Genomic DNA, 17,025 nt, shown 5'->3' on the forward strand with positions numbered 1-17,025 from the left:
ATAGTTATGTTAATTAACCAAGTTAAGTAGCTACAAAAAGAACTTAAGTCTACTAAAGAGCTGATATGTGGTACATAATTCATAAGAAACACAAACATCCTTTCCTTAGCCACAACAGAGCCAGCATTCAATAAATTTTATCTGTACTTATTAAAAGGCTTACTGAGTTTTCCTGAGCTCTATTACACATAAGACATATTATATGTGTTGATATCAGCATTTAACTATGCAATGTAATTTCTTCCTCTAACTTCATTCACTGATAAAATAGTACTGCAGGCTTACACAGAAGTATGATTTACCAAATGTCCACTTACTCAATTTAATCTCTTATTGTTCATAAAATAGTTACTATAGTCAGACTGACCTTCTTAGGAATACAGGAACATTTTCTTTTCATCCACACCTCCTCATCTTAAGGGAGAGTCCCCTAGGCTACAATAATTCCTGGCCTTACCAACATCTAAGCAAATCTAAATCCTCCCTCAACACCCCACCCCACCTAGTCCTTCTATCACCTTTAAGGAGGCTGGCTTCCTTTTTAACTCCACCACCCTCACTGGAGATCTGACTTATACCTACAGTATGTGAAACACTTTTGAACACCTACAACACACAATCAAGTTATATTATTCGATACTTGCTTCAACTGAGCAAGTTATATCACCTGTAAGCTTTTCAAAAACAAGGGTTATATATTTTACTTCTTTTGCATCCTTTATAGTATCTGAGTATTTGGCACAGTGCTGGGTACATAGGAGATATGGGTTTTAAGGAACAAATGATATATTAAAAGCAGATTTTTGCTTTCTTTTTTAATCCACCCTCAACCCTACCCCTCTGCTCCCCACAAGTGATCTTGAAACTTATGCCTTAGTATTCTTTCTTTTTTATATTATTCCTCCTACATAGGGATTAGCCATCCTAGTGGCTAGATTTTAAAGTGCACAGTTTCCAGCAAAGAAATGGGAATATACCCAGTACAACTAGAGAAGTGAGGAAGTCTACTCACACGGGAAAATAAATGTTAGACAAGGAAAAGTGATTATTTAACACTAATAAAGATGTAGGTGGAAAATTCAGTAGAGAACATAGTGTATTTAACGAGACAAGTGATAATGGATTAGTAGAATGTTCAGGGCAGAGGGATGTTAAGTAATAATATAGAAACTAATTTACCTAAGCAATAGAACAAAAAACAGATGAGTACAATCTTAGGAACCAGTAGAAGTCCCAACATAGTTTTATGCTTTCTGGAGTACATGTGAGCAAAACCAGAAAAGACTGACAGAGTTCACCTGCAAAAAAGAAGTCTGACAATTTTTGTTTTGTGCTCTCTCGACCCCTCTGAAGGCATTTTTAATTTTTAAAAAACCTTTTTTAAAGGTTTATTTGAAAGAGAGAGAATCTTCAAGCAGACTCCTTGCTGAGCACGGAGCCCAACTCAGGGCTCCATCTTACAACCCATGAGATCACCACTTGAGCTGAAACCAAGCTCAACCGACTGAGCCACCCAGGTGCCCCAAAGGCATTTTTTAAACTATAAATGTGTATAGTTGAAACAGGTTAGTTTACCAAGTGAAAAACCTTGTATTGAAGGGCTCAGAAAAAAAGGTAAGATTATATATAAAGTCTTAAAAAATTAGTAGGAAAAAAGTAAGTATAGTAGGGTTTTATGTTTAGCTTTAAACATAGAGAATAATAAACATAACCTGTCCAGTCTAGTCTGGTACCTTAACAGCTGAAATGACCTCAACTTCAATTTTCTGATTACTCTTAGCTAGTTGTAAATAGTAACTAAATTCATTCATTTTCAAGTATGTGGACAGTGTTCTAAGAAATTGAGTATGTAAGGACTGACTTGTGGATACTGCTTTCTAGGATACTTAAATAATAATCTATGGTCCCACATATCCCATAGACATTTAACTATTAAATAAACTTATTATGTATGCCAAAAACTTAGTAACAAACATTTTGAAGCAATTTATATCCATCTTATTATTACCACTATGAAAAAGAAATTAGGAACTGCTATAATACATACGGCATGACTTGGAAGCTATTATAAGAGTTACATGGTGGGAATTAATCATGGAGAGCTCAGATAATTAGAAAATATTTCATGGGAGAACTAAGATTTGAGGTCTTGAGGAAAGGTTAAGATTTGGTAAGCAGAGAAGATCATTCTAAGTGTGAAAAGAAGATACTAGTAAAAGAAGCATATATGGCTTCTCTGGGGAACAGAGGTTAGGAAGGTTAGAAACAGGACAAAAGTAAACCTCTTGCTTTTCTGGAAAAAAAAGAAACATTAAGTTTCTGTTATCCAAAATGACTATATAATCTGTTATCCAAAATGGGACACTTTTGAGAGTGAAGGGGCATTCAGTTAATAATTACACTGAACAAGCATAAAGTGGCACATATGATCACCATTGTCCTTATATGCATATTATGTCAGATTTTGTATATTTTACTTCTAAAAGACAGTAAGTAAACAGAGAAGATTTTTAAGTAGGAGTGACAGTATTACATGTGCTTTTAAGAAAACTAACTTTGAGAGCAATGAGGATTACAAAGGATGTGAAACTGAAAGAGGGAAACTGGTTAGGAGGTTGTTTTAACAAATTCTATGATATGACGATGGCCTGAAGTCAGGGCAGTGGAGATAGAAAGGACAAATCACAGGACTATATTGGAGGTAGGATCTTTATATTTATTTAGAACTGAAATAAAATATTCCTTTATATGCATATTACTATTTTCAAAAGAAATCAGAAAAGACAATAGCTAATTGCTATCTTACAAAAGAAAAAACTTGAGGCACACAGAGTAGAAGCAGTACTCAAACTAGGTCCTCACTTCATACCTAATAGACTGTTATTTAACCATACCTCCATATACTAAATGCAGAATTTAAGCTTCCTCTCTTCTGCCAACGAATCTCCATCTCTACTTAATTCTTAAATTTCCTTTGCATCATTTGTTTTGCTATCTGGCTTTTTATTCTTTGAAGTTTACAGCGTACACCAATGCAGGAGGTCTTTATCCTCCTATCCCCAATCCAATAATGGTCCCTGTTTCAAAACATTAGCACCAATTTCCTTTCCTACTTAAACCACAAGCGCTTTATCAATGAATTAGATTACTCTGGCTATTAAGTAATAGTTAAGGGCAACTTACTGGATTTCTAAATTCTCAAGATTCTTGCCATAAACCATACTAGGTTCATCTCACTATTTAGTTCCTCTGTTTGCTATCTTTCCTAAACATCTGAATCCCTTCACCTCAATGTTTCCATGGAAGACATTTTCTCTCTTGATCTTTACGTCTGCCTACGTTTTTGAGTACACCAGCTTCCAGTCCTTGGGGATACAGCTATACTACACTGCAGCACAGAAAAGCAGGGTGAGGAATACTTAGATTACACCAAAAAGAGCTTTATTTTTCTTTCTTCATAAAAATGACATGATTATTAATGAAAATATGGAAATGCAAAACAAAGAAAATAAAATCACCTACACTCTTCTCACCCAAACTACCGTTAGCATTTTGGACTATTTTCCTGTATTTATTCATTATACAGAATTGTCTTTGTTTTTTGTTTTTCTTTAACATGACTGAAATCATAGTATACTACAAATCACTTATAAACACTTCAACTTATAATAACTTCACTAGATTCAAACTGCAACTCAGCCTTTAAATCCCAACAGGCCACCTAGGGTTCTCTGAGTTTAGAGCCAGGTGAGAGACCCTAAGTATCTTCTGACCGAGATTCAAAATAAATTTTAAGTGTAAAGATCAAAGAATGGTTTATCTCAGAATATTTAGGGTTTATTATAAATTTTAAGTGTGGTGGGAAAGGCAACATCATGGTCAGTGAAAGCTAACCTACAATTCTGGCACTAAAATACCAAGGTCTCTGATCTAAATAAGTAATTAGTAATAAAAGGATCTTCTGCAATGAAGAGAGATAACAAGATTGAGAACTTGAAGGAAAGTAACTAGAATCAAAATACAATTTAGAGATAGAAAAAGACACACTTTGAATCTGGGAATACAAATGATTTCACCTCTTATTATAAAAGATCTATTACCAATTAAATGAACCTATCACTGCTCAAAACAAACTATTATATGTACATTTTTAAGCAAAGAAAATCTCTGCTTGAACTATAAAAGAGTTGAACTTTATTAACTCACAAAAATATATAATGAAATATAAGTAAACGTGAGAGGAGGTGCATGGTGCATAACTCTTAAGTCTGGCACTACACACACACACACACACACACACACACAAGTAGAAGTTTAATCCTGGTTTTGTCGTGGCCACCTATGTAATCTTGAATAAGTTACTTGGTATCTTTGACCAGAGTTTCTGAATCTATAGAGTAAGGATGCTAGAGATTCACTCTAGCAATAAGCCCTAATGAGATTTTTTTCTCTGCCCTTAATGTCATAAATTAAACTGAAATGAAAAAATTTTAAATAAAATCTCTCTTAAATCATTTCAATTAAGTATCAAAGCAAAAAATAAAGATTTCTGGTAAATTAGTACTTATGCTCTTCAAATTGGTTCCAACTATGCTCTAAGAATTGGTTAGGCTATCCAATGGCTAATGACATCCTGTTAACATATCGATGCTTTCAATGTATACTCCAAACAAGATCAAATCTTTTTATTCCCCTCCCAAAATACCAACAGAAAAGCAAACAAAAGAAGAAAAACACACAGCATCATTTATAAGACCTACAAACAGTTTCAAAAAAGAATAAAGAAAATATAAGAAATACATGTTTTCATATGCTATATGATATTGAGTAAGTACCTCTGTGTAAAGAAATTAACTTTTGAGTTTTAAGTAGTCAAAATTTATATATAAGATACTACTCCTAATGAAATTCTATATTTTAATGGTATAGGTACACTGTCCTCAACCTACAAATAAAAACCCAGGCTGAAAACTGTCTACAGGAAATCAGTGGGAACAAAACTATACACAGTCAATGCAACACTAAAGTACAACTACCCACCTATCTTTACATGCAGAACTGCTGTGTACTTTGTACTCAGGCAGCTATCTAGTACCAAAATAGTTTAGTTTAAGAACAATGAGAAACCCAAGTTTAAGTTAACTATTGGTCAATGTGCTTTTTAAAAAACTCATTTTGACTCACCTTAGTCCAAGGATGTGCCTTAATTTGAGGGAATTTGAATTCTGTGTAGTTTGGGTTCATTTCTCTAATTTGCTCCCTTGTTGGTGTCCCCAGGACCTAGACAGAGAAAGCAAGTTATTGCCGTATTTTTCTATATACTTACAAATCAGTCTTTATGTTTTAATGTATTGGTTTCATTGGAAAAAAGAATTCCAAAGTCATGAAATATATAATTCATTAAATACAGCAGACTTCGCAGAAGATTTTTAACTGACTCTAGATCCTATGCTATACTACCCTACACAGACTTTTATGATAATCATGTTAAACCAGGGTTATACAAAAAGATCACTTAAAAACATTCAAGTAAAAATCAAACATCTTTGTTCTATTGAGAAAAACCATCTATTGCAATCATGGGCATCTGAAATGAGATCTTGTGTTCATTTAGTAAAGTATAGCCAAAGGTTTTATTATCAATAAATTAATCAGGAGAACCTTACTCAGACAGTGTCATGAATAATTCTATTCAATCAATGAATATTTAGTGATTGTTCCCTGTGTACAAGGAACTATGTGATGACATATGGAGACTACAAAGAACAAGAGATTTCTTGTTATAATGAACTTACATGTTTGTGTGTGGAAAAAAGTCTAACTATAATACAAAAGGAAAATATGTTCAGCATTTCAACGTCTCTAGAGATACAGTATGCGCTGGACAAAGGAAAGCATACAGAACTGACTGCATGAGACATGATAGGAAGAAACATTAATTACTAAAAATGAGCACTTTGAAAAAAGATGACATACATTACTCATCTTTATGATTCTAAAGCCTGGTATAAAACAAATTTGTTAAAATATTCGGCCATTTACAATCCAAAACCAGTGCCACAGAAGGAGTGTAATTTACTAAGTACTTGATTTGTGGTGGCAACCAATCAGGGCAAAGTAAGAACTTCAGGAATTTTTCTGCTTGTTCGTTTTTTGGTTCTAATTCTGTAGACTTCATTAAAAACAGAACTTAATCAAGATTTTTAAGAGTTTTGTTCTTCAAAAGACACTCTTAAGAAAACAAAAAGGCAAGCTACAGACTGAAAGAAAACATTTATAAAACATACATTCTGCAAAGGACTTATATACAGAATATACAAAAGACTCCTATAATTCAAAAACAAAAGGAAAAACACCCCCCCCCCATGGGCAAAAGATACAACTAGACACTTTACCCATGAAGACACAGATATTACGTAAATAAGCACATGAAAAAATACTCAACGTCATTATCATCAGGGAAATACTAGTAAAACTGTAAGACACCACCTACATACCTACTCAGAAGAGTAAAGTTAAAAAAAAGATTGTGTATACCAAGTCTTGGTGAGGCTGTAGAGCAATGGAGGCTCTCATCCACTGCTAGTGGAAATGTGAAATTGTATGGCACCTTAGAAAACACTTTGGCAGTATGTTAAAAAGTTAAACATATACTTACCATACAACCATCACTCCCACTCCTAAGTATTTACCCAAGAGAAATGAAAGCATATGTTCATACAAAAACTTTTACACAAATGTGCACAGCATCTTTTTTGCAACTGCCAAAAAGTGGAAACAAATGTCCACAACAGATGAATGAATAAACAAACGGTGGTATATCTATATGATGGAATGCTACTCAGTAACAAAAAAACAACATGGATGAATCTAAAAATAATTATACCCGAGTAAAAGAAGCCAGACCAAAAAGAGTACCTACTGTATAATTTCATTCATATGGAATTCTAGAAAATTTTGTCTACAACAACAGAAAGAAAAGCCATGATTGTGAAAGGCTGGAGACAAGTTATTACAAAGAGCACTAGGAAATTACTGGGGGTGAGGAGTATGTTCATTATCTTGATTTCATGGTGGTAGTTTCATGTGTGCACACATATGTCAAAACTTCCCAAACTGTATACTTTAAATATGTGTACTTTACTGTATGCCAATTACATCTTTCAGAAATTATTTAAATATTCGAATACATAAAGTTTAAGTAAGATAAGTGGAAAGGACACTGAGCTACAGAGCTGTAGTATTATTTGTCAATATAAGTCAAAAAGGAATCTAGTTAACTATAAACTGACCTTTAATTCCTAAAAGACAATTTCTGAGCAAACACCTGATGTTACTGGAAAGAAAAGAAAAGATGTATAAAAATAATCTAAATTATAAACACATCATTCTGTGGAAAGTTTGCTTTTGGGCACTGGAAACAAATGTCTAGTTAAATAACCTCCCTTCCTTCTTGTAGCAGAAGTCCAGCTTTATAGAGAGGAGCAAGGTATTATATCTAGTACTGGTAAGAGAAGTCTCTGGCCTTTGCGACTGCAGATATCAGACACTTATTAAGTCAGGAACTATTCACACTTAGAATATGAAGGCTACAAAGGAATCTTAATTTTTATTTTTAAATAATTAAGCAAACATTTATATCCTATTTTACCCCTTGATGAAGTGTGTGTGTGTGTGTGTGTGTGTGTGTATGTACTGGGAAAGAGGGAGAGGAGTGAAAAAGGGAGAGTGAGCTAATCAATAATTCTGCCCCCCAAATGCAACCCCACTGGATTCTTTTAATTGCTGAACAAAAAAGCCAAAAGCAATGACATGAATAAATGAGTATTTAAAAATGCATACCTTCAATGACCCTACAACTTAATAATTCCATTTTAAGTTATATACTCTAGCCTAGAGAAACTTTTTTATACATCCAAAGCAACAATGTAACATAATAAAATACTATAAAATACTATAGGCACAAGCAAAAATCCAAAAGTAGAATTAGTAAATACACTGTAGCATAGTCATAAAATGGTACACTAACTAGCAATGAAAATGAAGCACAGCTACACATACCTTCTGATGAATCTCACAAAATGGTGAGTTTTCACTCAGCAATGAATACATACAGGACTGTCTTATATAAAGCTTAAAAACAGGCAAGACTAAACTATATTTTAGTATATATAGTAAAACTGTAAAACTAATAAAAAACATGGGAATATTCATTAGATTATTCAGCTTAATAGGAAGATATAAGAGAGACTGTGACTGGGATGGGGCATAAGTAATTCCTCTAATTCTTAACATGAGTGATAATTACATTGATATTTGCTTTATTATTGTGCTTTACATTGAACACATTTTAATATATTTTGGCATTATGATATATATCACAATAAACAAAATAAGACTTAAGAAATGCCCGCTTTTGAATCAGTGAGTATTTGCTGTGCAGTTCCCCTCTATTTATTCAGTACTTTGTTAACACAAGACACAGTCCTAACTCCCCACAAGTTAGTAAGAATGCTAAAAAAATGAGAATTGTATGATGTCCATTAGTAAATCCATCCTTTTACTGTATAGACAGAATTCACATGGATTTATCAGCCATTTGGTTAACTTTCTGATAGGGGCTATGTGAGAGAATTCAAGGACACTCCTTGAAGTGAATATTTAATTCTTACTGTTTTTTGTTATATCCTAAGAACGTTCCCAATTGAAGTAAATCTGTGAAATACACGATAAAACAGCTGAGAAACATATGCAATATACACAAGGTTTGCTTAACATTCGAACTTTTAATAATTTATTTAATGTGAAAGCAAGAAGTATACTGTATATGTGTTTTCACTCCCATATCTTCTCCCTAGATTCATGTCTCACAGCCACTCACATCTAAACATTTACCCAAAATTTTGTAATGAAAAATGTCAAACATAGAGAAAAGTCGCACTTTTTTTTTTTTCAGTGAAAACCCTCTTCCTTTATACCAACTACCCAGATTCCATGATTAATGTTTTACTATGTTTGGTTCATCACATTTCCATCCATCTATCCATACATCAATCCACCTTATTTTTTTGATACATTCCAAAGTCAGTTGCAGACATTACCACATGTTAGCGCATATATAATTAAGGTTCAATATTTATGACTTTTATTTAAGCATTTTTTACATACTTGGAATCTTCCTTCAATATACACAGTATGTACATGCGGAAAATTTTTTATTACAATGGGAAATAATCTGCTTCGACAGTGATATAAAAAAGACTATTATAATTCTAATTGATGGTCAGAGTTTAACTATGTCCTTTACCTTCAAAATATGTGTATCCGTAACTTTTAAGAAGCTAATTACTAACCAGTAAATGGAATCACTGCTCTATATACTACCAATCATTTAAAAACAATTAACCAAATAAATTAGTCTGTTACCACAAAGCAGCAATGGAAATCTTCTTATCCCTTTGTTACAGCCACATGATCTTGAATCACTAAGGCCATTAGATGGGGAAATAAAGATTCTAATGTCATAGGATTTCCTATGTTTAAACTCTCTTGCCAAATACTCAACTATCATTTCTCTATTCTTTTTCTTATTATTTTTTAAATCTTAAAACCAGGTTCTCCCCAGGCTGGCTAGTAGAGATGGAAACTAAATGGAAGAACCTCTAGAACAGCGGTCTATAGGCCAGAGAGTAAATACTTGAGGCTTTGTAGGCCATAGAGCCTCTGTCACTATTCAACTCTGCTGCTGTAGCACAATGCAGCTGTAAACAAACGTTTATTTACAAAAATAGGTAGTAGAGTGCATTTGGCTCCTAGGCCCTAGTTGCCAAACTCTGACCTAGTTCAAACATTTTTAGAGATGAGAAAAACTGATGCCCAGAAGGAGCAACTTTTCAGAGGTCAGAACTAATTAGAGCCAGAGCTAGGACATAATTCAAATTTCATCAGTGGCAAACCAATTTTAGGAGATGGTATCAAAGAATCTGTTTATTGGACTTTGTTGGAAGATGAACAATTTCTATTTCTAATTTTGGTAGTTGTGAAGTCTGTGAAGGCACAGAGCTGGAAGAGAAAATAATATTTAAGACAATCAAGAATAAGTGGTAAATAATGGGTATATCATTTAGAAGAGGGCTTGAGGGTACAAAAACAGGTTTGGTAGTACCTGATGTATAGGTCCTAGGTGGCTGCAAAAGTGTAGAACAGGTAAAGCAGGTTGAAGGAGAAGAGTACTAAAGATGAGGACCAACAGGACACAAATATGTGGAAAAAGGGAAATTTAAAAAGAAAACTGGGACAGAAGTCCAAGAGACTGGAGTAAGTCCTACAGACAACGATACCATGGAGGCCAAGAAAAGTAAACATTTAAAGAACAGAGAGGTGAGTAACTTATGACATAATTAGCTCAGATAAATAAAAGTGTTCCCTATATCTGGCCATGAAGTGACTTCCTTTCTGATAATGGTGAGACCAACCATGAAAAGAGCAAAGAGACCATAATCATCTGCAATAAGTTCTCCTTTCAAAAGGTCCATCAGTGAGGAAAAGGAGAACAAAGAGAAGAAATATTTATGGAGCACTCAGTATATAAAAGCTCTGTGTGAGGTATATCAATTTTCTTTTCTCATTTAAACTTTATAATACTTTATTACCCATTTTACACTTAAAAGAAATTATAGTTGATGGGGTAAACTGACTTCTCAAAGCTACAGTTTGTCAGTTGTAAATATGGTATTCAAATGCATGTGCAGTTGACTCCCTAAAATGGTCTACCCATTATTAAGGACAAAAACGAGGAAAGGATTTTTTTTAAATAATTAAAAAAAAATAATTTTCTTAAACTCTACTGATTATACCATAAAATGAAATCTAAATCCTTCTGAATTGTGCAGGATATACTAAGACCATGAGGCTATAAGTTTAAAAAATTAAATAGACTTAACAAAAACCCTCCATGATTTAAATAAAATCTACCCATATCTGGTAATTCAACTTAATAAAAAGAATATCCTGAACATTTATATTATAGATTTTAGGCAACAGAAGAATTATATGAAGAAATGCAAGCATCTAATTAACTAAAGGAAATTAGAAACTTTTAACAAACCTCAAACTTATTTTACAAATTCTTGCAAAAATTCTTACGATTTAGCAATTTTGATAAATCACTTTCAGACTTCCTTAACTGTAGATTCTCACTGTACATCCCATGCCTACTCATGCTTAAGTATATTTGCAATACCAAGCATACAACTGTTAGTATTTTTGTCTGTTGATTGTTTCACATGTGTAAAATCTTGGTTGGAAAGTTAAATGGTTGGCAAGTAATACAGTTGTGCATATTATAAGTAATTTTATTGCAAGAATTTCTATTTTTATTTTAATTTTTTTAAATTTAAATTCAATTTAGTTAACATATACTGTATTATTAGTTTCAGGGGTAGAATTTATTGATTCATCAGTTGCATATAACACCCAGTGCTCATTACATCAAGTGCTCTCCTTATTGCACATCACCCAGTTACCCCATCCCTCTACCCACCTCCCTTCCAGCAACCCTCAGTTTGTTCCCTATAGTTAAGAGTCTCTTCTGGTTTGCTTCCCTCTCTGTTTTTATCTTATTCTGTTTTTCCTTCCCTTCCCCTATGTTCATCAGTTTTGTGTCTTAAATTCCACATGAGTGGAATCATATGGTATTTGTCTTTCTCTGACTTATTTCATTTAGATTATACCTTCTAGTTCCATCCATGTTGCAAATGTACTGCCAAGAATTTTTTTATCACAAAACCTAAGTTACAGAAACTATTGTTGTTACTGAATTACATTGGGAGCCATAACTGCTTAAAGGTGGTCAGTGTAGGGGCGCCTGCGTGGCTCAGTTGGTTAAGCATCTGCCTTTGGCTCAGGTGATGATCCCAGGGTCCTGGGATCAAGTCCTGTGTCAGGCTCCCTGTTCAGCAGGGAGTCTGCTTCTCCCTTTGCCCCTCCCCCTGCTCGTGCACTCTTTCTCTTTCTCAAAAATACATAAAAAATCTTAAAAAAACCCCAAAAAACTAAAAAACTGAAGCATGGAGGTAAAAAGGCCAGAAAAACATATGTACATGTGATTCAATTCTGAGAAGGGGGATGGGAGAACAAATGCAAAAAAACTATTTAAAGAAATAGTGGCTAAAGTTTTTCCAAATTTGATGAAAATCCAATGAAAAGCTCAATGAATCTCAAGCAGTCCAATACAAAAAATATCATACAGAGTTACAGTCAACCAGTAAAAGCCACTGATAAAGGGAAAATCTTTCCCAAAACAAAGAGAGACACATTATGTATACAGGGTATCAACAATAGGAATGACAGCTGACTGCTCATCAGAAACAATGCAAGCCAGAAGAAACTAGAAACCTTTCTAAAGAATGAACGAAGAAAAAAGCTGGAAACCAAGAAATTGTGCCTGGTGAAAATAACCTTCAAAAGACATTATTAGGCAAACAAAAGTTAAGAGAGTTTGTCACCAGATTTTCACTGTAAGAAAGTACTTCAGGATGAAAGAAAAGGATTCCAAATGGACATTCCTATCTATACAGAGGAATAAAGACCACCCAAAATGGTAAATATGTGCCTTTCTCCCTTGCTTTTAAATTTCTTCAGAAGAAACTGAGTGCTTAAAGCAAAACAACAAAGTATTATAAAAGTACTATAGCAGTAAAATGTATGACCACAGTAACATAAAGGACAGGAAGGGGAAACAGAAATATACTGTTGCAAGGTTCTTACTTTATATGTTTAGTGGTATGTTATTATTTATAGACGGTGACAAAATAAACATGCCTATTTTCAATCCTAGAACAACTTAAAAAAATACGAGGATGTATATATAGCTTAAACTGCACATTGGGGAAATAAAAAAAGGCTCATTATATCCATAAGGTGGCAGTAAAGGAGAAAAAAAATGGAATGAAAAACAAGTATCAAAGTAAAATACTTAAAACTCAACCATATTGATAATTACATTGAATGTAAATGGTTTAAACTCTCCAATTAAAAGGCAGAAATTGTCAGACTCTATCAAAAGACAGTAAGTATATGTTATCTGTGAGAAATGAATTTTAAATATGAAGACACATAGGTTAAAATGCAGAAAGTTACACCATGCAAACACTTATCATAAGAAAGATGGAGTGCCTACATTAATATCAGAAAATAGAGACTTCAGGGCAAGGACATTAAAATAAAGAGGGTCATGTCCTAATGATAAAAGTAATTTTAAGACTACTTGAAATTACTGTGAATACCATGTGTAGATAAGAATGTAGAACACAGGAACTCTCATATGTTGTTGGTGGGAGTGAAAAATAGTAGAACTGCTTTGGAAAACAATTTGGTAACTTCTTATAAAGTTAACATACACATATATGACCAGAAACTTTAGTCCTAGTCCTTTCTTGAAGAGATACATAAACATATACCTGCAAAAAGACTTACAAACATTCATAGCAGTTTTACTTGTAATAGCTAAAAACTAAGGCCAAACATCCACGTACAGGTGAATGGATTAAAAAAAACTGTGGTATGTTCTAATAAAATACAACTCAGCATAAAATGGAATAAACAGGTGATACAAGCAACAACAATGGATAAATCTCAAAAACAAGATGTTGAGCTAAAAAAGCCAGATGCAAAAGAAACATACATTCATATGAAATTATAGAATAGGGAAAACTAATCTGTAGTGACAGAAAACAGACCAATGGTCACCTGAGAGAAGATGGGGGACTAACTACAAAGGGGCATGAACAGAATGATCAACTAAACTTGTCTGCCTGTGCTATCCTGGAAAAGCCCTCAGGTCCTGAGCACATTGGGATGTTTACTCACCCCAGGCTGTACATAGAAACATTTTTGGGGTGGTGGACATATTCTAAATCTTGACTGGATAGTGGTTATATATGTTTGTTGGAGCTTATTAAACTGCATACTTAAAATGGCTACTTTTATGTAAATTACATCCTGATGATGTTGATTTAAAAAGTAAAACAGACCATTATGTAATTCGTGATACATTTACTATACTAAATAAAACCAGATGTTTATCCTTCTTATGTTGCTCTGTTAAGGCTAGCATTAAAAGTATCAGAGTCTATATCAAACCCTACAATCATAATTATTTTATATACAATATGAATAGTCTTTAAGAAAGCAAAGGTATGATTTAAGATGCAAAGGTAAGACAATCAAGAGGCTTTTAAAGATTTTTGCTCAGCCTCTTAAGTTATTCATTCATTCAAGACATTGAGTTTCTATCTTCAAAGAACTCTAGGGCAGAGATTGATAAAATCTGCAAAGATCAGTACAACAAAGTTTAAGTGTAGATATGTGTGAGGTGAAAGTGCTACCCTGTATTAGAGTGAGGAAGGGATTCAGGAAAGGGTTCTGGAAGGAAAGACAAGAGCTGATTTTATGTAAAGAGTCTAGGAAGCAAATGAGTCAGAAGCATATTCTCTACACACTAAGTGTGAAGTAGAAAATGGCCTGATTTGGATAACAGTAACAGCTGAGTGGTGACAGAGACTAAGAACTGGGTAATGGAGGAAAGCAATCTTAAAAGCTAAAAGGTAAGTGAGTGACAAGTTATGAAGAGCAAAGATTCTAAATGCATCACTATCTGTCATCAACATGATAAATACAAGACAAATTAACAAACTGACTATCCTATTTCTATTTGAGTATATCTTTAGCTTTTATATTAAATTTTATTATATGCAGAGTGTATTTCTGACTTACTCTATGAAGAGTTTATTTCTACCTGATTTACTCCAGCTGAATTATATATTTGGAATCTTTCAAATTATATAAATTGAACCTTTTCATTTTATCGATAAAAAAATATGTTTGAAATGGACCTCATCATTTCACGCACAAATCAAGTCTTAGAGTTCCCTTGAATTTTAAGATAGAAAAATATTTTTCCCCAAACTTTTAGACTAAGGATATACTTAAAACAAAACAAAACAAAAAAACCCCTTATATCTGGATTTCCTCAAAACTGAGTTCCTCCAAAGACTTAAAGGAAATGAGACTGCACATAAATGCTGTATGTACTTTCTGTAAGTATGATAGTTCACACAATTTTAAAAACGGGGGAGATGTTAAAAATTATCACACCATTGGAAAGAATGTATGTATTCTCATTTATTATTAGAATAAGACCTTTCCATTTATTGCAAAAAAGGACCTTTTCTTTGGCCCATGATCCTAGATCATGAAGAGTTAGGTGGTGAAAAGATTCAAAGAATCAGAGATCAGTCGGCCACATTCCTCTGGGGATGCTGTGCATGGTTAAATCCATCATTTCATTTGTACCCAGTCCCAATCCACATTTGTTCTCACATTTTCTCATTCATTTAGCTACATATGTACCTAGACACTGATAAGTATCATATTAGGAATTATGATTTATTTTTTCAAAGAAATAAAGCTAAGAATCATCTGACAAAAGCTATAGTTTTCACAACTTTATTTTTAATAGCTCAACACCAGAGGTCGCCAAACTTCAGCAATAGAATGCTGCATGTACAGCCTTCAAAGCAAGGGTGAAGTAAAAGAAATCCTATTAGAAAGTTCTTATTCTTCTGCTTAAAATCCTGCAGTGGTTTCCAATTACCTACAGGCTAATGTGGTCTGGCCACTGCCCACAGCTCCAGCCTTCTCTGCCCCAGTAAACTCCTATTATATTATACCCACCATTCAGAACCTTAAGCTCAAACCATAAACACACAACAGACCCATTTTCACTAAGCATCTTTGCCCAAATTCATATGTATGTCCTCCATTTCCTTCCTCTCTCTAAATGGTGAATACTTTTCCATGTTTCAAGATTTAGCTCAAGAGTTACCTGTCCTATGATGCCTTTCCAGACAATACTACCTCCAAATAGAATACTTCTGCCTTTGTACTCTGCCCAGACTTCTGGGATAATACCTGCCTTACTCTATTGTCCTCAGTTGTTCCTCTTTTCCCCTTAGTCTCTGAACTCCTTGAGAGCAAGGACCCTCTATGTTCTAGCCCAGCACCTAACAAAAACAATAGTAGTAGTTAAAAGTGATATGCACCCTGAAAGACTAAAGGGATGCATGGTTAGGCCTATATATAATGAAACTTTTTAAATAAGTGGATAAAAACTGAATTAACATAGAGGCAAGAGAGATTATATGTACCATGGTTGAATAATGAAATGTCTTCACTTCTTTTCTGCAAAAAAGAACTGTTTTTCAGTTTGGGTAATCTCAGGCTGGCTGCCTATACCATAAGCTTGACAAATGTCTCTGATTTACAAACTAGAAAACATGTCACTGAACTATTCTATTTCAAAATGTCAGTATTCTAATGACATTGGAATCACTACATTTTCGCTCCTAGAAAGCTGACATAAAATGTCACTCCCTCTGGCATTTCCCTACAATTTGAAGGTTTTCCTTTTAAAATCCACTAGGTAGGGGTGCCTGGGTGGCTCACTCAGTTAAGCATCTGCCTTCAGCTCAAGTCATGGTCTTGGGGTCCTGGAATCGAGCCCCATGTCAGGGTCCCTGCTCAGCAGACTCCCTCTCCCTCTGCCCTTCTTCCCCACTCGGGCTCTCTCTCTCTCAAGTAAATGAGTAAAATCTTAAAAAAAAAATTCCACTACAATACTTATCTTTCAACATATGTAGATTTTGTCCAATTTCTACATCTTCCCTATAATATCTGATTGAAATTTTGGTATAAGAAACCCTTGTTTTTGTGGTGCAACGTTTCTCCCTTCCAAATTCCAAAAGGTAAGGAATAAAAAGCCGTAACAACAGCAGCACGAATTTTTAAATCTCATTAGAATTTCACTGGAAAGGGCAGCAAGTGATCACGTTCTTTGAGCACAACTAAACAATTTGGCTAGTTTAGAGTATTCAGCCTAGGGAGAATGAACTAGTGTAGGAGGGTCCCTTTATGTGTTTATGTCCATTCACTTTTACACCATCTGTCACTTACTTTGATCTGTCC

The 17,025-nt window shown here is 34.0% G+C and overlaps 1 protein-coding gene across 2 annotated transcripts in view; it reads right to left on the reverse strand.

Annotated features, from left to right (window-relative positions):
* The window catches only part of GSK3B (glycogen synthase kinase 3 beta), a 207,709-nt gene that overhangs the window by 38,769 nt on the left and 151,915 nt on the right, over nt 1-17,025 (reverse strand). For both annotated transcript variants that reach the window (XM_021692732.1, XM_021692731.1), the window contains exon 8: nt 5,185-5,280. In XM_021692732.1, the coding sequence (XP_021548407.1) occupies nt 5,185-5,280 (96 nt within the window). The remainder of the gene's footprint in view (nt 1-5,184; nt 5,281-17,025) is intronic.

Source organism: Neomonachus schauinslandi, chromosome 1 (genome assembly GCF_002201575.2).
Source record: "Neomonachus schauinslandi chromosome 1, ASM220157v2, whole genome shotgun sequence".
In the NCBI taxonomy this organism is placed as follows: domain Eukaryota; kingdom Metazoa; phylum Chordata; class Mammalia; order Carnivora; family Phocidae; genus Neomonachus; species Neomonachus schauinslandi.